Source organism: Pseudopipra pipra, chromosome 1 (assembly GCF_036250125.1).
Source record: "Pseudopipra pipra isolate bDixPip1 chromosome 1, bDixPip1.hap1, whole genome shotgun sequence".
Classification (NCBI taxonomy): Eukaryota; Metazoa; Chordata; class Aves; order Passeriformes; family Pipridae; genus Pseudopipra; species Pseudopipra pipra.
The window spans coordinates 15156009-15182159 of record NC_087549.1 but is presented as its reverse complement, the minus strand read 5'-3'; the positions used below and the strand labels follow the sequence as shown (position 1 = coordinate 15182159).

The 26151-nt window shown below is 38.7% G+C and overlaps 1 protein-coding gene across 7 annotated transcripts in view; it reads right to left on the bottom strand.

Moving 5' to 3' along the window:
* The window catches only part of TRPS1 (transcriptional repressor GATA binding 1), a 214126-nt gene that overhangs the window by 165672 nt on the left and 22303 nt on the right, over positions 1-26151 (bottom strand). For 3 of the 7 annotated variants that reach the window (XM_064646372.1, XM_064646426.1, XM_064646389.1), the window contains exons 2-3: positions 9075-9233; positions 5123-6051 (exon numbers count right to left, since the gene is read on the bottom strand). In XM_064646372.1, the coding sequence (XP_064502442.1) occupies positions 5123-6051; positions 9075-9111 (966 nt within the window). In that variant the 5' untranslated portion in view covers positions 9112-9233. Of the gene's footprint in view, positions 1-5122; positions 6052-9074; positions 9234-10063; positions 10153-26151 lie in introns of all 7 variants that reach the window. The other 4 variants (XM_064646417.1, XM_064646408.1, XM_064646381.1 and 1 more) reach the window with 3 other exon arrangements.

Here is a 26151-nt window from a genome sequence, read left to right as displayed (position 1 = left end):
CACTTTCTAGGACATGGAGTAGCCTACTGGCTGGACATCCAGCAGTGCTCTCAGTTGCTGTGAAAATCCTGGAAAAGTTGTTACTTAATATAAGTTGGTACTTATATATGTGACTGGTAGGTCAAGGGAGATGGTTCTCCCTCTCTACTCCATTCTCGTGAGACTCCACCTGGAGTACTGCATCCAGCTCTGGGGCTCCCTGCATAAGAAGGACATGGACCTGTTGGAGTGAGTCCAGAGGAGGCCACAGAGCCGATCAGAGGGTTGGAGCACCTCTCCCTTGAAGGCAAGCTGAGAGAGTTGGGGCTGTTCAACAGCGGAAGGCTTCCAGGAGACTTTATAGCAGCATTCCTATGCCTATAGCAGCATTCCTGTGCCCCAATGGGCACAAGAATGCTGGAGAGGAACTTTTTATGTGGGCATCTAGTGATAGGACAAGGGGTGGGAGCTTCAAATTGAATGAGGGTAGGTTTAAATAAGATATTAGGAAGAAATTCTTCACTAGGAACATGTTGAGGCACTGGAACAGGTTGCCCAGAGAAGGTGTGGTTGCTCCATCCCTGGAAGTGTTCAAGGCAAGGCTGGATAGGGCTCTGAGCAACCTGGTCTAGTAGAAGATATTCCTGTCCACAGCACGGGGGTTGGCACTAGATGATCTTTAAGGCCTCTTTCAATGCAAATCATTCTATGATTCATATATGAAAAAGGATTGGGCTGAGTGGTATAGGAAAACTCTTATAATATTGGATATCTAGAACCACAGAACAAAAAAAACCTGCCAATAACCTCTCATTAGTCTGTGGGGCAATAGCTAATGCAGTAATTTATTTTTTTCTTTTTTTTTTTCTCCCCAGGTGCACTGAAATACAATCAAGAAACTTTAGTATGGCTTTTATCAATCCATATTTTTTGAGAAATTTGTCTTCTTATATGTCTGTCTAGATTCAAAACCATGAAAATATCAAAATGAGAAGACTGGATTAAAAAAAAGAATCATGTTTTTTCACATTCTGAATCTTTTTAATGGCTGAATATAAGAGGAGGTAGATCTGTGCCTATAAGCTCCAGAACCAGGGCCATGCTGAGCAGGAAGCTTCTCAAAGGTAGCAAACACAATATGAAGCAACCATAAGAACTGCTGAGCACTGCAATACGTCTTTATTCATGGCTGCATGAATACCCTTCTCCCTTGGGACATGCCATCTGAAACCCTCACCTGAACACAGACATTTCTGTCCTTTCTTTGAGGGACACTGTTCTCTTTTAAAATGTATCAGGAAATGGGGTCACGCTCCCTTTTATACAATAGCCTAATGACTTGAACACTTGTTCAGGAAACAGGAAAAGTAGGCTCCTTTCCTTGCTCTGTCAGAGGGGATCCAAGCTTTCTTCTTCACCCTTGCTGGGCATGTCCTATCCATTAGCCATAAGCTGCTATGTGGAAGACAACACTCTCCAACCTTTCTGCTGAAGGTGTCCCATTCACTACGCATAAAAAATTGAGGGTTAAAGACTGCCTACTGTCTACTTGCCAGTAGCTTGCCTGTCTCCAGACTTTTCCATAAGCATTAAAGAGTCATTAGATCAAACACAGAGGTAGACTTAATCGTATAGCAGCAAAGGCAATAGATTTCAGCATCATAGCTGTTAACTTAGTCACATAGATTTTACTTTAAGTGAAGTCTTTAGATCCAGTAAAGTCTACTGCTTTAGGCACATCCACAAAGCCTTACATAGACTCAAATATCCAGCAAGACAACGCCGCCTATAGAGATTGATCAATTGACTAAATGTGAAGAAAAAGTAATGAGGGGCATCAGCAAAAGTCGATCCATTGAACTCACTTCAAATATTATTCTAATAAAAGCTGTAAAGCTGATTAACACATTCCCTGGGAATTCAGAGATGTGATAGTGAATGTTTTCTGAAATCTATACTGCCAAGAAAGTTAATCTCCCAGAAACTGCTCAGTGATTTTACCCAATCCTATGGAATTTATCATAACTCAATGAACCAAAAACCTTTGAAGAAAGAAATGGGAACAAAGAGTACAGGAGATTTTCAAAATAACATTTTCAAAAAAGACAAATAAACCTGTTTGGGTTAAACCTTCAAACCAAGTAGAAATCTACACAGAAGTAAGGCCAGAAAAATTGGACTATTTACACAGTTCCCAGCCAAATCCTCTTTATGTACTACAAAACACAGCCCCAACATTTCCGTACCTGGATGTGAAGTCAAATGTCTATCTCTAGTTTTGCTGACTACAATACCTGCTAAAAGCTGAGTTTAGGGTCGGGAAGGTGTTTTCTGGCTGGGGGTAGGGTTTAATTTTTCTAGGACCGACTTCACCTCTATGAAGTCGAAAAATGCATTTGATTTCTTTCTTCCAAGTCCTCAGCAAATGGATCACATCCCTACATATCTGCAGACAGGATAGGAGATAGTGTTTTTTCCTGCACTCAAGCATATTCCCATTGCTTTTCATTTGCCTTTGTTATGAATGCAAACTATGGGCTCAATAGCATCACTCACTACTAGCAATCTTCATATACCATGGTCTCCAACTTATCACTGTGAGCCGTGACTCACCATCTTCATCCCCTGGCTTCTGCACCCAGTTCCCTGGACTGAGACCATAAATCTATTGATAACTTCCAGCCCAGCTACAACAGAACAGTTTGTTAAGTGCAAGGGAATCAATAAATCAGATCCTAAACTCAGTCTATTACTATTTCAAGTTAATTACAAAGGGATTATTTTTGTTTAGCCCAGTACCTATACAAATAAATAATACTGTTCACATGAACCAATTATTCAGGCTCAGTTCCCTCTCCATGTTACACAGGAGTTTCACTGAACCAATTTTAGCTGGAGCACCAATCAATACAATCCCTCATTGCGGCAGGAGACACTAGCCGTCCAGATGCCTGAGAAAAATCCCCTCCAAAATGGATGTAGAAGCAGTATAAACATGTGTGGGTGCAAAGGGGATTTTCAAATGTTCTTTTACTGTGTTTATGAATCTCACAAAGCTGCTCTCAATTGGGAGTGCAGGAGGAGAAAGCATAAAAATATTAATCAGTTACTTATCTTCTGACATGTTCTGGATCAACATCTGGTGCATGTGCAAGTGATGTAGTAGAGTATTTGCCGCAAAAGATTGTTTAATCTTCTATTCCCAAATTGGGCAGGGAAAATTAGCACTCTTAAAAATTAAGTTTCCAGATCCATTTTTTTTCTTATTTCAAATAAATAGCCAACATTGTATAGGCTGTCTCTTCTATTTTGGAAAATGTTTTTCATCTGAGAAAAGGCTGATCTGAAGTAGATTATCTATGGGCTGTTTCCTACCACTTTTTGTCTCCCTTGCAGTATCTTACTGCCAGAGTTTAGTAGACAAGTATAGTCTAGGTTCAGCTGTTTTATTTCTCCTTCTATCAGTTCAAACTGAGATAGCTCACACATCTGTTTTATTTCTGAAAGCTCTGCATAGGAAAAGTGTCCAGCTCATTCTAATCTAGCATAACTTTCCTATAAATAACTAAGGACCTAACGAAACAATTGTTTGGAGGAAATGAAAGTGTGTTTAGAAACTTAAATTCCTCTATACTGTATGCCTGAGCTGTTCCAGTTTGAATGTCTTCCTGACAGCATGGATCAGTTGCTCTAAGATGCTGTCCCCGGAGTCAGCAAACTGAAACTATAGCAGGAAATCCAGGTATTAACATCATACTGTGTGCTAATTATAAACCATCATTTCACAATCTGACATTATTCACTTCTAACCTCTTTTAACTACATCACGTATTTGCTTTCTAATCACAGTTTGACGGGAGAGAGTGTCTGACATGAGACAGTGAAGCGATCTTTTAATAAGACAGCAGTCCAAAGATTGCATCTTTTACACTAGTAACGACCTTAGTTTGATTTGCTGCTCCACAAAGAAGTTGTAGAGTTTCTGAAAAAAGAGGAAAGTTTAAATCATTTTAAAAGATTCAAGTGCCTGACTTGTTTTCTGGTTTTGGCTTCTTACTTGAAGTTAGATGTTAGCCATCTTAGCCTTGCAAAATTTCTTTCCTATAGCTACAGTTTCTGCAAACATTATTAAAAATTTTCAACCTTCTACCTTTTTATTTTAACATATCCTGGAGTTTTGTCTGATGATTACTACAAGGTTTGCATGCCTGCAGTGATTTGAAAATAGATGGACATTTGAGCTTATATTATATGCAAACTTTGTTTCTTTCTTTTTGTTTTTAAAACCTGGATTTTTTATCATATAAAATACTGAAGTATCCTACTGCATCTCTCAGTTCATTCTGAAGATTTTTTTTAAAGCAGCATTGATTCTTTTTTTGACTAATTAAGTATTAGCTGATAAGAAACTAACAGAGTCTCCATGGAAAAGTTTTTGAGTCCACTCTTTCATGATAAAAAGATTTTTTTTTCTTTTTTCTTTTTTTTTTTTTTTTACAGCAGTATCTGTAGTTTTTTCCCTGCTTCAACTAGATGAGAAAATTACTGAGGCAATAATCCTTTTCTTACAGGCTTACTACTGTGAAGGACAGCATGGATTACTGTTACTTTTGAAATGTTTTAAATACCCATTGTGTATTCTGTTTTTCTGGCACTAGACAACTTCAGAGCTGCCAAGACTTGCCATTTATTTTATCTTAATAAAGAATCAATAAGCCAAATCTTGACTCCCAGCAGCTGATAATTTAGGATTACATTTTTAATTTCCAGCTGCTGTCTTTTGTCTATCTGGTTGTTATTTTTCATTATTATTTGCTCTTTTCTTTCTGTGACAGCAAATCCTTCAGATATGATTACCAATTCAGCATTTTGCCTGTTTGCTGAATAAGATCTTTTGCTATTGATTACAATGACTAAATCGTACACAGAAATGTCACTGGTCAAAAAGCCAAATACTCCTCTACTGTACAAGATGCTCAGCAGACCTGCAGCAAGCCTGGTTAAAGTGACCAAAACCCTTCTTAAAACTTAAGCAGGTTATATGAGATGCATTAATCACGTAGGTAAGAGAGGCTTTGCAAACAACTGGCTTTGCAGCTGAGAAGGCAGTTAGCAGAAGCAGGGAGGCTGGGAAAATACAAACCTGCACATCGTAAGTCCCATTTAATAAGACAGGCCTCTGGGAATTGATGTCCTGCAGCACCCCTGAAAGCACAGTGCGGTTGACTTTCTGGAAGTCTTTGGAGTGGCTGAATTGCACCATGTTGTGGAGAGCCAAAATTTTAGTGTCAAGCTCAGCATCCTGCCTGGTGCGGTTATGCAGTCCTAGGTGGTACTTGCGGAAGTGTTTGATGAGATCTGTGGGGTCGTTCCCATAATAACCGTACCCACAGATGTTGCATTTGAAGTCCTGAAGCTCTGGAGACAGAGGCGCTGTATCTGGGTTATCATTTACCAACAAATCTGCTTTCGATTTGTTCAGCCTTAAACCCCCATCTGAAGGCACTTGTGGGTTTTTTGAGGCCATGGGGACGGGGCTTGAGCCTTGGCCATCAGTTTGACCACTTTGCACTTGCACTGTTTCATCTGAAGCTTTTGGCGACATCTGATGCTCCTCATTTGTCTCCGCTGCATCTCCTGACGGGGTACAGACCACATCTTGGGTGTCATCTGCATCTGATTTTTGAGGAGACTTCAAGGGCTCACAGATTCCCCCAACAGCTGGAGATGAGAAAGCCAGCATATTTCTGTCTGTCACCTCATCATGAGGGAAGGATGGAACATTTCCTCCCTTATTGTGGCTTTCATAATTGAAGCCAGCCTTTTCACTCAGCACTGAGCTTTTCAAGTCCTTTTTAATGCTGGAAGATGGCTCTTGGACATGCATGCAAAGTTCCTCCTTGTTATTTAACTCTGCCGCATCACCCTGGTCAGTGTTTTCTTGCATCTGCTCTGCAGAAAATTCTTTTTTCCTTCCAGACTCTTCACTTTCAGTACCTGTAGACTCAAGGGTCTGTACCTCACCTTCACTAGCAACGTTTCTTAGAGGGGGGTTCTTTTTCCGGACCATATCTACCACAGAAAAAGAAACAAAAAAAAGAAAAAAAAAAAGGAGGGAAAAAAAAGAAAAAAAAACTATAGAATTATTTGAGATATATAGCAGATTACAAAGCTGACACTTCTCAAAGCATTCTGAACTATATGACTACATTGAATACACCAACTTTTCAGAAAATTTTTGTCAAACAGGTTTTTGGACTATGCAGAAAACGGAAATTTTTCATTTAAAAAATGATTGCACTGAGACTGAATTTAACTAAAAAGAGAACTTTAAAACCTACAAAAACACTGCCATGAGAGTCAGTGAATTACAGGTTTCATTATCTTTTGAGAAGATAATGGTCTGACAGAAATAATTTTAAATTAATGCTTCTTTTTAAATAATTTAAAAAGACTAAGGGGAAAAATAAACTTTAGCAGTCTAATATTCATACTCTGTACAACTACATATAAAGTAGTTTTGCAAAAATACATCTAAAAGACATAATCAGAAGAATTTAAACAAGTTATTAGGAAGGAAACAGATTTAGGAGAGTAAGTAACTTGAGGTTTCAGAGAAAGTATTTTTCCTAAGCAGGTATCAGTTTCTCTATAGCAAAAGTTTTCCCTCCTACTGCCCATAAACTTCAAACAAGATTATACGGATATTCTAGAGTCAGGCCCCACAGTACATTATTCATGTAATTAGTTCTATTTGCCAAACAAAGAGAAACTAACTTTATTAGGAAAACCCGTTGTCAATAAAATTTTACAGGCCTGGACCCAGACATTTGACATCACTATGTGGCTGAGTCAGGATCTGCCTTGAAAACACCTGGAATCCACATGGATCTAATCAGCCAAACCTTCCTCTGCTCAGTCTTCTCTGCAGACATAGTCACTACTGCTAAATCTGCAAGTACACTTCCAGGATCCATTTAAGATAGCTGAGACAGGATAGTAATAAGGATCAGAGAGAAAAGAGGAGTCTGCCACCGGTGAGTTAGTTGTTCACTCAACAGGGGAGATTATGGAAGGACAAGCAATCAGACTATGCAGGTACTAAGTCAAATTCCTCATCCGCTATATATCTTCACCTTCTCCAGCCTACTTAGAGAAAATACATATATGAAACTGCCCTGCTCTCTCTACTGTGTGGTTCTGGATTTGATATTCATCACCAGATGGTTTGATCCATTTGTGTTCACATGCTAGCTATGGGCAGAAGACAGATGTGCTACAACTTTTTCTATGCTCTTAATCTTTGCCAATGCTGTATACAGCAATGGATGTTTCTCTTTGCCAAATTGTGTGTGGTCTGGTGGCAGCAGTCTGCAGTACCACACATGAGATGTGAGCTGCAAACTCAAGTCTGAGCCTCCATTCCCAGGTCAGCCACAGCCGGGCCCTACGGAGGCACTGGAGATACATATTGCTCTGCAAAGGGAGGACCACCTGACGACTCTGGGAGCAGCACTGATGTGCTCCAAATGGTGATGTATCCAGACCTTGGAAAGCTGTGGATGACCTTCTCAAAACAGTACTTTGAGAAGTACAGCCGGGGACAGAGGTTAAAAATAAAAGAACCGGCATCTGTACATCCTCTTATTTACATCTGCTCCACATGAAAGGGCACTGTATGCTCTGTTGATAAAAACAGACGACTTCTTAGGGGAAGTGTTCAACTTGTGTCTTGGGCTGGCTCTGTTGTCTTTGTGGTTGAGCTCATCCACAGGCAGCATGGGCTACAGCAAGACGGCTTTCACGCAGAATGCCAGTTCGTGTTACAGAAATTTTGACACTCCGTGTGGTCTTAATAGGTTTCTTAAATGCCTACTGTGATTCCTTATTGTAGAAGACATCCATGCTTGGGAACCAAGTGTCTTCTCTTAATGACAACCACACCTACCAGGATATGTATGCACTAAATTTTACTTTTTTTTTTTTTCCCAATAACTTCTGAACCATGAACTCACTTAGAACTAAGAAAAAAAAGATTTTCTAATGTGGTAAGAGAACAATTACAATACAGACTCAGCCTACTAAAACAACATGCACACGTATATAATTCAAGGTATAAATATAGTCCTCAGCCTTTTAGCATTACTGCTTCTCTGTGGGACTCCATGAATGCTCTTGGTTAACACACACTAAAAATATCTGTGAGCATCTCTGGTAGGTGTTCTGCTAAGTCTGTATTTTTCTTCTGGTTACACCTCCCAAACCTTTTTTAAACTAACTTCTGTTTAAATACAATCCATGGCAGAGGACAGAGAAAGAAGTCCTGACTGCGAAGTGAAGAAAAATCAGAAATCAAGAAAGTAAACATCATGACTGTTACCTCAGTCAAAATTAAACAAGACTAAATGCAATGTTTTAAAATGTTTTTGTTACAGATATTTTTGGCAGATAAGGAAAGCTTAGAGATTTGCTATCTTCATAGCAACTGACAAAAAAGAGTCAGAAAAAAGGACAGAAAAAAGTCTCTATAAAGAAAAGAAAAATCTGGACTCTATACAGGCTAACTGGACAGTAGATCTGGATACTTTGGTTCAAATTTTCCCTATATTTGTGAGTCTGTGTGTTAATGGAGGGGAAAAAAGAAAAACATATCTGCCTAGTAGAGCTTTTTCATGCGGTATTCTACACTTGGAGAAAGAAAGGAAAGAAGATAACATTGATTCAAATATAAAAACTTCTTTAAGTTGAATTTCAAAGTATTTTCTCCTCTTTTTTCTTTTAGCTTTTGAAAAATCATCTGTCATTTATTTGCTTGATATCCACTCAAGGGGACAGTAAGAAAAGACACAGAGGTTTTTTGTCGCTGAAATTCCTCCACTATCATTTTTCAGAGACATATTATGTAAATAAAACTTCATTTGCAATACTCCTAAATCGAAGAAACCATCCCCTAACAAGTCATAAGTTAGATACAGAAAGAATATAGCCACTCTGAAATTATTATCTCTAAGACAAATAACAGATTGCACAATGTTTTATTGTGTGCCAAGAACGTTTTCGGTTAACAATTTCACTTGAAAAAATAGATCACATACTTGTAAAATCATACCCAGCATTGACTTCATAAGGCATGTGGCTTTAGAGTGCTTTTTACAATTATTAATTCTATTAGTCAACTAGCAGGCAGGCTAATGCAACTGTCTTAGAAGATGCACGGAAGACACAGAAGACATTTTGAGAGCTGATCTGTATATCTGCAAAACAAAACAAAAAAAAGGTTTTCCTTCCTAAATTATGCATTCAAAATATGTTTTTTACTTAAAACATTATTATACCTATTGTACAATCACATGCATCTGCTAGTGGGCACTATACAAATAGTGGCTGCTGTCCTCTATTTCCCTCAAGCATGAGAAATCCCATAGCTGCCTTCTGCTCAGACACACATTTGCACACACATAAAGACAGACAAAAAATATCTCAGAGGTAATGTTCACCAAATACAAAGTTTAAAACAAGTTTAAAGTAACTGTTGAAAATGAGCTGTAGAAAAGAAATGTCTTAAAAATTCACATATATTAACAGGTATTGGACATCATAATGGGACTGGCCTAATGGGATAGATAATGGCATACAATTAACTGATTCATATCCAGGCACTGCCATCAGCAATTGGAAGTTATCATCTGCTGGCTGCCTTATGTCCCACTTGAAACAAAATTAGTGGTGTTACTTTCGTTGTTAGCAGGCAACTTCCTACATCTCAAAAATGCCATCGTAATAATAAGCACATTTGTTGAGTGTTAGTAACGAAGCCAAGTGATGAACAGTCACTGGGACTGCACTACCTTTTCACCACTGAAAATAGTGATCTTCCCAAAATAAAAGAATTACTAAGCCTGATATGAATGAAAGGACTTCTCAAGTTGAGGGAATCCTGGATAAGGCCCAGATTGCAGAATTTGTCTTTGGGCTCCGTATCTTACTTTCATTACACTGAAATTATCTTTAAACCACATAGGGTTTTTTTAGCTGATATAATCACTTGCAGCTATTTTTAAGTAGAAATAATAGCTATACATACTTTTCCTCAAAAACAGCCAAGGCTACTCTACATGACACACGCATCTGAAAGATCCAGACATTTCCGTTCAACATCACATCAGTTTATCCCTGGAAACAAATTAGTGGAAACTTCTACTAAAATCAGTTTGTAATTCAGGATAATGGATTACCATAGTGGCTAATGTACTTCCTTAAAAAAATAAAGGAACCAAACAAAAACAAAAAGCAAATTCTGGTAATCAATAGTTTCTTATGGGTGGTGAAGATAATGGCTAATTACCTGCTGATCATCAGCTCCTGCAACAGGTCGTTGTTATTGCTCATTACTTTTACTGAATGGGATGGCTTGTCATCAAAGCCTATTTCAACAGAATGGTTGTTGACCGGTGCTTGTGCTACAGGTTTAGGTCAGATCTCAGTCATATGCTCTTTTTACAAAATAGTCCATCTAGAAATATGTCTGAATTTTATGAGATGCCACTGACTAATCTTTGTACAAGTAGATGCACAAGCAGACAAAGAGTAAACTGAGTTAAGGGTCTATGAAGATTGCGATATTATCAGTCAATATGCTGCAGTAACAAAAAATTAAATGAAAATATGCATTTATATTCAACAGGCTCAAGTAGGACCTCTTTGTTAAGGGATAGTAAAATTAATGCTTTTACACTCATATATATTACACACCCACACAAAGACATATAATGCACATACAGCGCTTGAACATCAATCATTTTGCCAGAATAATGCAGCAAAAAATCATTAACTCTCAGTGTCTCAGCTTAATATATGTCTAATACTTACCTATCTCACAGGAGTGTTGTGAGGCTTAATTAATTAGTGACTGTAAAGCACTTTGTGATCCTCTAATGAAAGGTGCTACATAGCACAAAGTATTATTAAAATCATTAGGACCACAAAAAAGCCCTGCAGAATTCCAGCCTACACTGTCTGTTGGGGTTGGGAGTGATCATATTATTAAAAGGAGACTGTCAGACTAATTTTCATAATTTTTTCAAGATTTTTTCCCCCTTTGCTGTTGTGATAGCACGTTAGTAGCTAGAAATTTAATCTTATCATCTTAATAACATACACTCATGTAGTTTGTTACTGCAGGGCTAGAGAAGAGAGCAGGGCTTTTGGCATTCATCTGGCTTTCCCTTTTAAGAAAAAAAAAATAAAATTGAGAGACATATTTTGACACCTTCCCACACTCCACCCCAGCAGGACAGCCGATCATGTGAGATTGCAGGATACTTGCTATAGCTGCATGGGAAAATACTGCTGTGGTTTTAATTTCTCTCCTTTTTTTTCTTCTTCTTCTTTCACACACAAAAAAAAAATTTAAAAAAATAATTAAAAAAAAAAAAACAAAGCACAAAACAAAACTCAGTTTATTACACATAAATAGGCCACAAAGACTATCTGCCGTGCTTTATATAAGAAACCCTTAAGTGTTCAAAGTTTCGGCTTCTATCAAGGACATAAAGTCCTAACCAATCTGGAGTCTTCTCTCCACTCTCCATATAACAATCAAGCAGCTTTAAGGCACACGATCTCCAAAGCCAGAAAGCTCCTGTCTTGAGAGACTGAATTTCTGGGAAAGCATCTCGGCAGCAGGCTCCATCCTGGGGGAGCCACCCGGCACCCAGCCCTCCACCGCAGCCCAGCCCACCGGGCTGGCCCAGACCTGTGCTGAGCACAACCAGAAAGTTAACAAGCTCATTAGTACAGCCCACAGTTCAAAGACCTGCATGTTTTCTAATTTAAGCATTTTCCAAAAAAAAAAAAAAAAATCTGTAAATACAGTGGAAACTCCAGGTGAAATTGCTGCCCTCACTGAAAATTAGATTACATTAGATGCAAACTATCCCAGACTCAGACACAGTGGCACAGGACTGGCTAAGGCTTCTACCTTTCTGCCTTTCTATGTGGACACTTGCACAGCGAAATGACAGAAGAGGGACACACAGCTTCACATCCCCACCATCTCTGGCTGGGACACACAGCGAGAGGCAGTCACACACAGTGCTTCTCTCCCAGTTTTGCTTGTGGTTCTCTGAACAAGCCTGCCAGCAAACAACCAACGCACGGCCCAAACCTTTCTCTGCTGAGAAGAGAAGGGAAGAACAACCCCTTTCATGTAAGGAACTGAAGAGTCAGGCCCTAAACTGTAGGAGAGCAGAATAAGCTTAATGACAAGCAAATGCCCCTTCAACAAGACCACATCCACCCTGCTTTGGCACCAGTGTCTTCAAATACACCATACAAGACAGGGGATGTCACAGCTCTAAGCAACTGACAAATTCCAAAGGAGTTTTTAATCTATACACATTTTTCTACAAAGCCCTAAAACTGCATGTCAACTCTTTCCTGCCTGAAATTGCTAGGGTAGAACATGCCTCCTGGTATCAGTAAAATTTGGGAAGATCAGACATTGTATTTTGTACAGAATGTATCTACTTGATATTCTTCAGTCTTCATGCTCCACTGAAATTATGATAGCTTCATCGATCTAGAAAATGTAAGGAGAAAACCAAGCCTTATACGTCATATTAGTAGAGCAGCATTACAGCAAAACGTTGTTTTTCACCTCCTCTCTTACTCTTCTGAATTTTCAAACTCTTCAGTTTAGTCTCTGATCACCAATTTGCCAAGACCTGTTTGCAATTTTTTCCCCACAAAGTTTACAACAAAGAGACAAGTAAAAAGAACTGCAGTCTGTTCAAGCTTGCTCCTTCCCATTTACATTTACTTTTCCAACATCAATCGTTCTCAAATCTCAAAAGATGCACTTCTGGACATCTTAAATCCTGTTCAGCTACAAAGCGCCATCACCTTCAAACAACTCTCATCAGATAAATCTCTTATTAATTCACATTGAATTAATTCAAAATGATCTTTTCTATTATTATGCTTCAGAGCATTGCACACATCGGCAGTCATCTAGCCACTGGAATAAATCTAACCTTTTCTATGGGTATAAAGCAGACACTTGGTCATTTCAGAGAGTTTAGGAGTGGCATTTCAAAATAGATTGTTTTAACCCACTTCCAGGTGCTTATTTCATTTTAAGCTCACTCCTGGGATAATCACACAGACACTTTCAAGAGAAACCAAAGGCAAAAGGTAACGTGTCTAAAGAGGTGACATAGGTGACATACGGTGGAATTTTATGCTATCTTGGAACCAAAATAAAGAATTCTAAAACTGCTTTTATGTAAAGGTTCCTGAGCATGTCAGTTTGCTGCTCTGCATTTCTTACTGGCCTGTTGCAGAGAGCTTGCTCCTACGTGCCTGCCACTGCCATCCATCCAGGATAGGAGAGCCCAACAAGGCAAGATTCACTTTGCCCTGGCTTCTAATCAACTACCTAAAAGCACTGTGTAAACATGACAACCTATTAAACCTCAACAAAGTTTGTGAAACAGGAAAATTATTATCACTGCCATTTTATGGATAAATAAAATTATCTACAGTAACGAGAGATGCAAAATTCACGGTGTTCAAGGCGACATGCAGGCAGAGCTCTTGGGTAGTGACTGAACTTGGTTTCTCTAGGTGTCCAGGTCCATATCCCCCTCCTGTATGTATTTCAGTAGAGCGTCACCCTAGCCGTTGGCAAAAGGCCAAGATCCAGTAATTTAATAAGGTGCAAAAGGAGCACCTTGTGCAAAAGTCTAAATGCTCCAATTTATCATGACAATTATGGGATAAGCTGACATTTTATTTGTATGTAAATTAGTCTCCAAAACAGCATTAAAAGGCCACACTTTCAGAGAACATTGCACCTTTGCTTCTCTGTTCTGCATTTATCTAAACTCAGCTTTGTATATTAAAAGTAGTTTAATTTTTATGTATTGATGCTGCTTTGCATGCTCCCCAATCTGCTGTTACTGCACCACAGAGAGAATCCAGCCTGATTTGCCTAGTGCAATAAAATAACTGACTTCTGCCAGGACTGACACCTCCTATGAGAGGCCTGCTATCCTCAGTGAATCTTCTATTAATTTGCTGCCATTACCCTTTATGGAATGTAGAACATTCCCTATTAGATGAGACCAGAGGTCCATTTAGTGTTCTGTCCTGGAGAGTGGCCAATACCCGATCCTTTCAAAGAAGGTTCAACTGCCTTTGGACAGATACAGAATCACCTATTGAATCACTGTGAAAAATAAATTGCTCCTAATCCTCGATCCTTAAGACAGTGTCCTTCTTTCTGAAGAGAAAGAGAGTTTGTAGCCCTTAATTATCTCTCACATTCTATGATTTGTTGTTAAAGAAGTCTTGTATATCTCCACATCCAATAAAAGTGCCCAATATTTATCTGAACATTACAACGATCCTAGTATCAGTGATATCTTGTAGCTCTCACTTTACAATCTAAGTCTGAAATAAAAAAGGAGAAATATTTTAAGTGTTTTGAATTTGCTTCTTGTCAATATAGCAGTTTCTCCTCAGTCTTATACTAGCCAGTACCAAAGACCCCTAGGCTGTGGGCACATCTATCCCATCCCCACTGCTCATGCTGTCTTTAGGGCAAACAACCACTGTCTTGCCAAACTCTTCTGATAGGTGTGGCAACCTCATACCTTTCAATTTCTTCTCTGCCTGAGTAAACTCGGTGTTCTTTGTAATCCAAATGTCCTTTGAAGACAATGGGAGTTTAGGGTTTGCAAATGACTCAGAACTGAATCTGAGTTGAGTGTACTGGCAGAGGCAAGCACAGTGCTACCTTGAGATGAAGAGTGAGGAAAGAAGGTGACCTCCTGGCTCCTAGGCAAGAGCAATCAGGTATGGATACAAGAAGTGACTCATTTGCTCTTTTGCATTAAAAATAAAATGGACTAATCGTGTTTCCCTTGAAGCTAATGGCAAAAGCCCCACTGACTTTGAAAGAAGCAAGACTGAGATGTGCTGTTTCCTTCTGCCAGGTGAGGTCTGTGATACGAGAGAAAGGAATCACAATTCTCTTACCCAAAACCTCAGTCAAATGGAACCATAAATTACTTGGGAGAAGAGGAAAAGATGCAAGGGAGATAAACAATGGTTTTGGCTAGCATTCCAGAAAAGTTCAAATAATTTTATTTCCAACTAGAGGCAAAAACCTTCCATTTGAAATGAGGCTGAAATTTCAGAAAGTGGGAAGGAGTCAGAAGCCTAGACCTGAAAGAGCACTATTAAATCATCACTGGAGAGGGCATTATTGCAGTACTTTTCCAGACAGACCAGAACCAAGATGAACATGAGTTTGCAAAAATATCCATTTTTTTTTCTTTTTAGAAAAAAATTGGCAAGGGTTTCCAGACACAAGTTACATAGGTAAGAGAGGGCAACCAAGGGCAACCGGAGTTGAGCCCACGTACATCAAAGCAGACTCTGGCTTTGGGTACCTATCCAAGCTGAGCCTTCAAAGGTACTGATGTTGCCCTATTGTTTAGCTTGAATCTTGTCTAAGCTTGCTTAGGAGAACCCACATTCAGAAGCATGGGAGAAGGGAAAAAGAACACACAATTTCCAAATTGTGATTTCAAAACAAAACAAAAAAATGTAAATCTACATGCTGGAGGGTAATACTGGTAAGCGTGGCTAGCTATTGTTGCTCCATGCTTTTCAATTTCCATATATTAGCATTCATTGCCGACATTATTAAATCCAAAGTTATTTGGATGCTTTGATCAGTAAATTGAATCTTGAGTCTATATACGATGTACCTATACTCACGTAAAGTTTACAAAACTATCATATTTCCCTATTCTAACTCTTTCCCCCACATGCTGTGAGTTTCCACATATCCCACAGCCATACATTCCAAACACAGATTATTTTATTTAGTAATTTATTCAAGAATTTAGATAAAAAGAAAAGCAATGGAAAATGTTTGGCAATCTCTATATAAACAATTTCTATACATTTGGGTTGAATCATCCAGTAAGCTCTCATCTTGACATGCTTGTGATAGATAAAACTTTCATCACCAATATGCCCTCCTGTCTTGAAGACCAGGATACAAGGGAATCCATATTACAAAATCTCTTTTACTCTTTATGACTATCACAAAAATTAACATCACATTAAACACAAGCAAGTCAGAATTTTGGCACTGATTATCCTCTCGGCACAAATAACCCCACTCTCCATTGTGAATGGAGGAGAAACAACAGCAGTGGCAACCACAACAAAAGAGTGGATTGTGTGTTCCCTACACAAAACAGAAAGCTGTGCCTATTCAAGAAATCTTGGCCATTTGTCAGAAATTACAGAACTGATGTTGGAGCCCAATATTAGCTCCAGCCAAAGCAGTGGTAAATTACCTTGCCTTTGGAATCATCGCTATTAACTAGGCAACACTCTCTGTTGCAGCACATATCATATGGTCCTCATGAAGACTCAGAAACACTGAGCCACTTTCTTAAGACAAAACAAAGTAAAATGAAAAAAAAAGAATACAAATGTGAATGCAAATGGATTCACTGTGAGTAGTTTGTCTATTATTTGCCCTTTTTATCTCTTATTTATGTTTCTTTTGAAGCGGAGAAATGAAGTGAAATGCCGATGAGAAAGCTACTCTTACAGTGCTTCCACCGTAATAATTTGTTATGAAATGGCTTTACAACAGAAGCATTTTTCAGATAGCCATAAGAATTGAATGCACACATTGACTGAGGAGTATGATGTCTGTTTTACCCATTTCAATTCTGCTCGGAAAAGAGGGAAGCAGGGCGCAGAAAAAGGAGACTCCCTGAGACACTGCTGATGTGGCTTTGCAGCAGCTTCATGTAGTGAGTGCTGGCAATCCTTCAAAACTGGCAAAGGGTGCCAGCGTCAGCCTGCTGACTGCTGGATGAATATATATAGTGCAAATAATTCTGTTCTTGAATCAGTTTTTGCTGAACTCCCACATAAACTTTCCATGGGAAAATCTCGTAATGCCTGTATAAGTGATTTTATGAATCTAGCTTTCAGCTTTTGATAGAAGATTTCTTACGCTACTGGCTTTGATTCTTTATTGCACAAAGGGGTGGTGCCAAAAGCCTTCACATTTGCCTCAACCATACAGACACTGGAAATTTAATTTAAGCATTGGCAATCTGCCAGGATCATAAAACACATTAGAAAAAACGATTTAAAAATTGATTTTTTTTTCCTGAGAGGTAAATATGTAACTTCCAGAAACATGGGTGGCAGAATCTGCACACAGCAATGTATACACAGGAACTAAAAACTACTGATAGAAGTCAAGCAGAAATCTTCAATCTGCAAAGACAAACAGAAGCGGACAGTTGGTTTTTTTCCCAATGAAGATATATTTTGAAATATGTTGGACATTGCATCTCTTTTCCATCAATAATACACCTGAAATGTTCCTTAAAAAAATATAGAACTGCTTCTCTAAAAAAGTTAAAAGAGGCCTAACCACAGATAACACTAATACTTTCATTGTCAAAAATCCCCTGTATGCAAGTATGCCTTACCACATTGCTCCTGTCTTCCTCCTCAAAGCAGCTTTCTTGCCACCTCAGTTCCCAGTCCAGTTCCTCATCAGTTTTAAGAAATATCCAGCAATGATGTAGGGCTGATTTGTTGCACTGCGATGTATCCCACAAAAATTGAAAGCTATTGTCATGTTTTCACTTACAAAGAAAGCAACTGTTAAAGCAACTTCTGGCTTCACTGGCATCTTGGAGTCTAAAAAGTCCCAAAATTATTTGCAGAGGCTACAACAGCACCTTCTTTGAAGTAATGTTGAAACTTGTGCAGAGGAATTTGGGATGCACCTGAGATCTGAAGGTGCGGGCTACAAATTAACACAGCCAATTAGGTGGAGAATCGGAGAGTCCCACATGGATGGGGTAAGATAAACACAACTGAATAAAAGGACTGTCAAATGTGAGCCAGTTGGCTGAGTATAGATCATGTCATCCTGCTCAACTAGCTGCTGCCCAATCAATAATCTGTTGCTGTTTGCTCTCCCCATGCCAATCAATCCAACCAAGCTAGGTCTGCTTCTAATTTTCCAGTCTAGGAATAGCTTCAGAACATCCACAATTGTTATTTTGAACAACTCAAGAGATAAATGTTTCATCCACACATCAGCGTGCAAACTCTTCCCAAAATGGGACTAGTCAAGAGTAAATAATTACTCCTGCAACAGTTTGATCTGATAAACTACAAGACATAAGGCTGCAAAAGTGATCTTTGTACCATTAACAGTCGGGAGAGAATCCAGCTTCTAAAAATACTTGATTAACTGATACAGGACACAAAAACTGTGGTAATTCTGTAGAGAATGTTTCACAACAGATTTAGCAATTTTTTAGGGATTAGTATTAGCTAGAAATTTCTTACCCACTGAAATCTTGTACAAAAGGATTTATACTGCAAAGATGTCTTCCTTTGAAGAAGACAGAGATGAAATCAGAGCCAATTAAATTTAAGCATCTCTTAAACAATTCTTTTGTTAAGCAGTATGTATTGAAAGAAAAAGAATTCATGAGAAGAATTAGAAATTATCTTCATAATTTGGCCATGGCTTCTATTCTTCTGAGTAATGAGAACAGCTCAAGATCACAGATAAAAATCTTAATGTCATAAGATATTCGTATAACCATTTGTATGTAGATAAGATGAGCATATATATGTATACATGACATAAAGAACAGAGACTGCAGTAAACATATATTTGTGATATAGACAGTACTTGAGTCTTCTCCACCATGAAAATCTACTGTTCAAAACAAACACAGAATTGAGTCTCCCTTTTTTAAAAGATAACCTTTCATATTATTGAATCCCATATCATCTTGATAAGCCTTGGCCTATTAATGGAAAAATAATTACTCTTTATGACTCCCAGATCTAAAGCAGCAATGTGATTTCCAATCCCATTACACCCCAAGTTGTTTTAGCTCTGGATTTCCTTTGGGTCTAAAACAAAAATACCCAACAACTATGTGCATAACCCTCACTCTTCATTCACACACAACAGAATCTACATGCTGTTCCCATTTTGCCTGCTCACAAGATGGCACGCTTGTCTCATGTCTTACATCAACTGCAAGTAAGTCTGTATTACACTCAGAGCATCAAGGATAATTAAAGGTTGGGCACAGAAGTGGTAGCAACACGCTCCCAAATCACCGATGGCGCCGGCGGTGCTGCAGGTCCGTACGTCTGTGCTTCAGTGCCTGAAAAGCCACGTAGGCATTGACCTGCTGGTTCTCACCTCCTGAGCACAGATGTGGGAAGCAGTGCCAGTTTGGAAACTGCAAATCCCAAAAGAAAGAAGTGTGGCTTCTTTAGTCCAAACTGAACTTTATCTACCTAGAACTCTACCAGCCTCTGAGCTAAAGGGTTCTTATGTAAGTCAGCAGTACACTGTAATCTGGGCAACATATACACACTTGATGAGACTCTAAAATTGCTGAAAATTACCATCTCCCTTGCGTCTTTCTAACAGCTTGACATATCGACGCCTGATGTCTCATTATGTTTCAATTTGAATCATGACTGTAAATCACTGGAAATACAGAAGAATGAGACGTGAGGTTTGAGTGGAAAAAAAAAGAGGATGCAAAAAGACTAGACTTTCTGAAAATATTAAAATCTGCAACTGAAACATCATATAAAACTGAGAAATGGCAAGTCTACAGGAGGTAGTGGAATAAAGACCCCATGGTTCACTCATCAGAGGTAGAGAGTTAAGATTTGTTTGGATTTAAAGAAACATCCTTTTTTTCTTCTTTTCTTCAAAGACAGGTATGGGGGAATAGAAACAATAGGAACATTGCTGCAACTGTTGATTTCACTTGCAATCAAAACAGAAAAGATACCAACTTTTACTTTAACTGCAGCAAGAGAGTGTAAAGTCACAGAGTTATTTTTATGTGGCAGGGGGGTACGCATATTTAATTGTACGCAGGCCCATCGAGTTAATCTGTGTTCTTTATACAGGTAACCAGCTGCTAATCACTTTCTCCAAATCCCTACATTTTGCCCTGAATTCACAACATCACGAGACATTTTGATCCTTGAACTCAGCAAAAATGAAATACATCTTAGGCTGTACTGGAACTGGCATGTGAACACTGTAACCAGGATTCAAGAAGTAAGGAAATGTCAATTGTTTAGGCATCAAGATAGGCAAAAGGAAAACCATTGTGCAAGCTCACAGTGCCATAGCAATGCTGTGCAAGCTGGAAACAGTGAAGCCACAAGAAAGCACCAGGCACTTCTCATTGTCAGCTGAACTGATTACTGTAATTACAAATATACAGTGTTAAAGTGAGAAAATTATTAAAATGGACTAATAGAAAATGAATTCCCAAATAATATTCAAAAGATTAATCAACAGCAGTCTATCAGCATAAGATACTGTGGCAACACATGATTTCTGAAGCAGACAGCCTGGCTTTCTTTGCTATGTGAGAAAAATCCAACATCAGATCATGGGTGCACCTAAACTGTGGGATACTCTTCTGCAGCTCCCAGCTCCAAATGCACACCCTGGCAACATCCTGACTACACATCAGAAAATCTGGTTTGGCACCATTCTCCTACGCATTTTGAACCCCAGCAGCAGAAACTCAAGCGAACAGACGAAGTGCAACGTGTGCCATGCAGCAGATCAGGATTGTGGTGCCTGGTCTGCAGGAGAGAATCAGCAATTGCTCAGTGCTGGCTTATGCTTCCTACAAGCACTCCACATTTCAGCAATATTAATGAGACACTTTCTGCTCTGGTTTAGAAAGTCATTTTTTCGTTATTATTTCTTTCTTTTTTTCCCTTAAATAAAATTTATTAAAAGAGGAGGGGCAGATCCTATGGTTAGGCAAGTAACCAAGGACTGATGTCTCTTAATTTCCTTTGTGTTGTCAGAAAAGCAGCATCATACACTAACCACTCCCACTCCAAAACAACCATATCATGGCTATGTTTACACTGGTTTTGTAAGACTCATCAAAAAGTGAGCCTGGTCTTGAGGCCAAATGACAAGGTAGAGACTGAAACTACTACTTTATTCTCAAGTCACTTCTTTCCATCTGAACTAGCCCATCAGGGTCTAAAAGCCTCATTTCAAGCCGCTGCCGCTGCATTGCAGATGAGCTAATAAGACAAATACTCAAGTGAGTTTATGCAGAAAATACTAAAGAAACTGGATTATACCAAAAGTTTTGGAGTATCTTCAATCTAGAGAAGTACAGAGATATCATACAGAAAACTTCTGAAAATTCTGTTATAAGTGAGAATGAAAATTAGCAGGGAAGACTGCATGCTCTGTGAAATAACAATCCCGGGCAACTTACTAACTTTAAATGATTTAAGAAGCTAAAAAAAGAAAAAAAAAAAGAAAACATAGTAGTTGACTACAAATATAAACTCGTCCAAATCACAACTTTAAAAGGCCTTATGTTCCAGGCAAGAATTTGAGCAGAAACACATAAGTAATGACGTCACAGATCACATTGCATTAAGAAAACTATTTAAAAATGTTCAAGAAAGAATAATTTTAATGAAAATTAATGAAGATACAGAAGATGTGACTCTTCTCTATATGAACATGTGAAGTGCAGCTCATTTAGACTAACAACACAATTGCTAGCAGCAGGTAAACATCAGGGAGGAAAAGCTTAGGATCCAGTTGGCATAAGAACAAATAGACTAGCCATGATTAACTTTGGGCTGAAAATGAGAAGGAAGGGTTTTAACTGACAAAGCAGTGAGGCTATGAAACATCCTTCCACCAGACGCTGTCAAGGCAAAAAAAACCCTACCTAATTTTAGGATAAAGGTAGGTCACTTCATAAAAGGGATTACATACTGTGGTTGATGTTCAAAGAGCTACCCAGTGTTCATAATTCCCACAGAACTTCAGGACAACATACACAAATCCACTTTTTCAGGATGCGCACACTATTCCTTAAAAATGTATGTGCTGGCACTGTTTCCTCAAGAGCTGATGGGGTAAAGGCTATTTTTTGTCTCTATTATTTTTTTTAAAACTATTTTTATTTTCATAGTGACCTTCTTCATTTCCTTTAAGGCCAATAGTTTTAAAAAGACACTGTCTTCTGCCTTCAAACTGAATACAAGATATGTACTGTTCATTACTTGGGCAGAAGGAATTAATTGTAGCATCACAAACATTTTATCAAAAAAGCCATCCTTTCCATCTAACTGTCTCACTAGTCATTTATATGTGTGATTGTGCCATACTCCAAACAGGCATTGCACAGTTCTTTTTGTATTTTGAAGGTGGTTATTAAAAACGCAATGAGAAGGCAGCTCTTGGGCCCTCTACATAAGTTTCATAAAAGACACACCCAGGGTTGCCAACACTGCTTTGCCAGGACAATCTAACCAGAGCTACATTTAAAAGTGGGAAAAAAATCAGGCAAATTATTTTCAGTAAATTGTGCACAAAGTTTGAGTGGGACAGTGGTCTACAGACAGGATGCATGTAGAGCGAGTTCAGGCATTTTGAGACCATACCATGCTAGTCATCAAAAAAAGACTTTTTTTATTTTATTTTTTTTTGTAAGACAAAATGTGCTACAATTCTGCATGTTACAGTTCTCAACTGAACTTAATCTATTTGGATGAAACCAAATAGGTAACAGCTCTCTCCACTGAGGAAAATAAAAACTTTTGCTCTGATTCAAAGGGGACCTGTCTCTCTGCTCAGTCTTAGGGCTACCACATCTCTCTAGCTTGTTGCAACACCCCTGTTCTCACATAATCCACAATGTAAAAACAGAGATGGCAACAGATGGCTATGCAGAGAAGCCTGATGTGGTCAAACTGACCAATGCAACTCTTACAATTCCTAAAAAGCTTTTTATGGGGTTCATTTGGGCCTGACCAATCTTCACACATTATTTTGGTTTAGCTGTGTAAACACCAGGCTATTTGTTCCAAGTTTCTTCTTTTTCCACACTAGCACAATACATCACTATTCCTTTTTTTCTTTCTGCTGCACTGAAATGCATTTAAACATGTATTTATTTGTGGTACAGACTGTTTGCTAGAACCAGGGCTCTCGGATAATCCTTGATTTGGCAGTCCTTTCCAGCATCTCGTTTCTGCCTGACATAACACATAAAGGTTTTTTTCCCCACTGGAAATATATTGGTGTTTCACTTCTGTTTGTGAAAAGTGGAAAGACTGAAGATTTCCCCCACTAAGCGTGCAGAGAGGGTAACCCTGACACAGTTCAAAGTAAAACTTGTGACATTTCTCATTAGGAGCAGAGCTGCCACTGAGTCAAGCAGAGGGTGCCACGGGCAGATCCAGAGGGCAGAGCCAGAATCTGAGGGTGCAATTTCATGATGGGCTTAAGTCCTGTTGACCCTGAAGGAGCCCTGCCCGTCACTTCACCATTCTCTGCATGCCCAGGCACTGCCCTCTGCCTGCACCCACACTCTGGCCAAAAATGTCCTGCTCACACCCTGGGGCTGGCAGGAAGCCAGTCAGACCATTCCTTTTGGTGGTGGCTCAGGCTTGGATTAAAAGAGCTCACTCCTCTAGAGAGCTCCCATCTCCTTCTCTGCTTTTGCAAACTCAACCAGCTGGAACTGGCCAGCAAAGTGTCACAGACACCTGAAAAACCTCCAGTAGAGTCCAAACCAAACCAGCACCCACTCCTCACCCAGATGCACTACAAGGCAGGTCACCACACTGCAGGTTCTGGGCCAGGGGCCATACTCCCAGTCCGCCTGAGGGCGAGAAGGCTGCGAGCAGCCCAGGCACTGCCGCACACCCAGGCAACCCAGGTCCTGCACACCTGCAGCCCTCCTTGCCAGCAGACAGGGAACACAAAATCACCCCTAATGGTGTAGGTGAATGAAAATAAGCCAGGTCTTAAAGGAGGGAATGCTTAAAAATGTCTTTTTTAAAGAAGAGAGGGGGGAAAAAAAGATTGCAGGAGAAAATAATGTTTATCTGTCAGGAAATACAAGTGCTGTCTTCAGAAAAGCAAAATCATTATTGCAAGTAAACAGATTCATTAAATAACATGCAGAGGAGGATTACAATGCCTTCCTTGTCATTAAAATGCTTTGAAACTATACTTCTGTAAGATATGCTAATGATATTCAGCTTTTGTATTACACAGCAGAAGCTATGCTCTGGGTAGAATTTAGCGCACTGTGTTACACGGGAGTTCAGGTTACAAAAGCAGTTATTAGTTCACAGTGACTATAAACATGTTTAAAATGCACACAAAGCTGGCCATACCATACAGAAACCAGACATAAGGGTGATGAACTGGTCCACATCAAGCAATACACTCCCTTTCCACCCAGGGACCCCCTTTTATGAGAGAGTCCTATCTTTGGCATACTTTTCTCCAAAATAAAAAGTTTGCTGGAATACTGAAAGTCTAATCAATTTTTTTTTCTTATCTCCTCATCTGAATACTAAAGAACAGCACTATTAGAAATAAACTATCAGTTTATATTTACCTTTTTACCAAGGAGTTCAAGGAGTTTTAATTCAGCGAAATTAAGTTCTGGCATATTTTGACCAATTTACCCAAATCCTTATTAAAAATACCAAAATTCAGGCTCCAAAACCCACTGGAATTGGTACAATCAAATCTGTATGTGATTTATCAGCTTCACTGTCACAGTAACTAACTCAGTGCATTTCTCTGCTTGGTTCTCTATGTAAGCTGTCAGAAGAAGTCACTCTATCAAACAGAAATGTAACACTATTTTTATTGCTTATCTCTTTTGCCTTGGGTTACATCAGTAAGTCATATTCCTCTGTCAACTTGACAAGTCTTTTTGGTGTTGACCTTAAAAGGACACAGCTGTGACAACTTTGGGTTTTTTTTTCTGTTAATAGTTCTCAGCTGAATACTTGTTCTTGATAGTCCAGGTCTGGCACTCCGTCGTCCTGTGAGTAGACTGTGCACAAAGCTTTGGACATTCAGTCCAATAGTATCTTCCAGACTTTATTGCAAGAGGCAGTGGAAAAGTCAGAAGTAGACATTATTCCTGCAAAGCCATGATTAATTATAAGTGGTCTTCTAGATTTGGTCTTATTTTCTTAATGCTCTGTAATTAATTAATATAAATATACATCCTTATTTCCACAGCCTTTGCTCAGGATATAAACTCCCATCCCTGGACTCAATCCCCCCTAGCATTTTCTCTTGTGTTACATAAATTACTGTGGCTGACTCTCATCGAGTTCCAGAATCTGAAGATCAGGATCAAAAATCTGCTCAGGACTTTAAACTAAGGAAGGAAGAATATACTATGAACTATATACTATCAACTTGTCTTAATACAATACCCCAGGTAGGGGATATTTGGAAAATACAAAAAATATTTAGGTACTCTGAAAACAGCACTTAGTATTTCTGCCATCATCACCCAATAAAGGCAACACATTACTGATTTAATGAAACAACATGATTTTGTGCCAAATACCTCAAAAAGTAAAGACAAACAAGTACATGGCATGTTTCAAATTCATTGTACTATTTCCACTAGCAGTCACTTACATTAATAAAGACTTTAATCACAGTAATTTATACATCACTAGTTTTAATTGTGATTTAAATTGACAGGCCAAAAACATCAACATACACATACAATGAGGTTAAAAGAAATTATTTATGTTTTCACTGTATGTCTGAAAAGTGAAAACTCAGGAAATAATTATTAAAATATGTCAGCTGTCACTATGCGTAGTTGTTTTATCAAAGGAAGGAGTCTTCCTTTGGATAATGACTTGTAAACGTCATATCTATATGCACTTAATTAAACAGTTACAGGGCTAGCATCATCTTCTGTGTTTACATGTGGTTTTACGTTGATATATATTACAGATTTCATTCCATGTGTTCTATTTACTAGATAAGAAAGCTTTTTTATGGTTTATGAAGCTGGAATTATATTAAGAATCATTAAAAATCTCTTTATAGTATTGCTCATCAATTCAATGATGCCCAAGGTGTGCAGGAAATCAAAAAAAGAAGAGGTTTGCAAATCTGTTTTGTATTTAAAACTAATTTAAACAAAGAATTACACATGAGTTGTTCAGTGTACAGTTGTTCATCCAATTGTTTTGGTTCATCACATTGTAGAGGTAACAAAT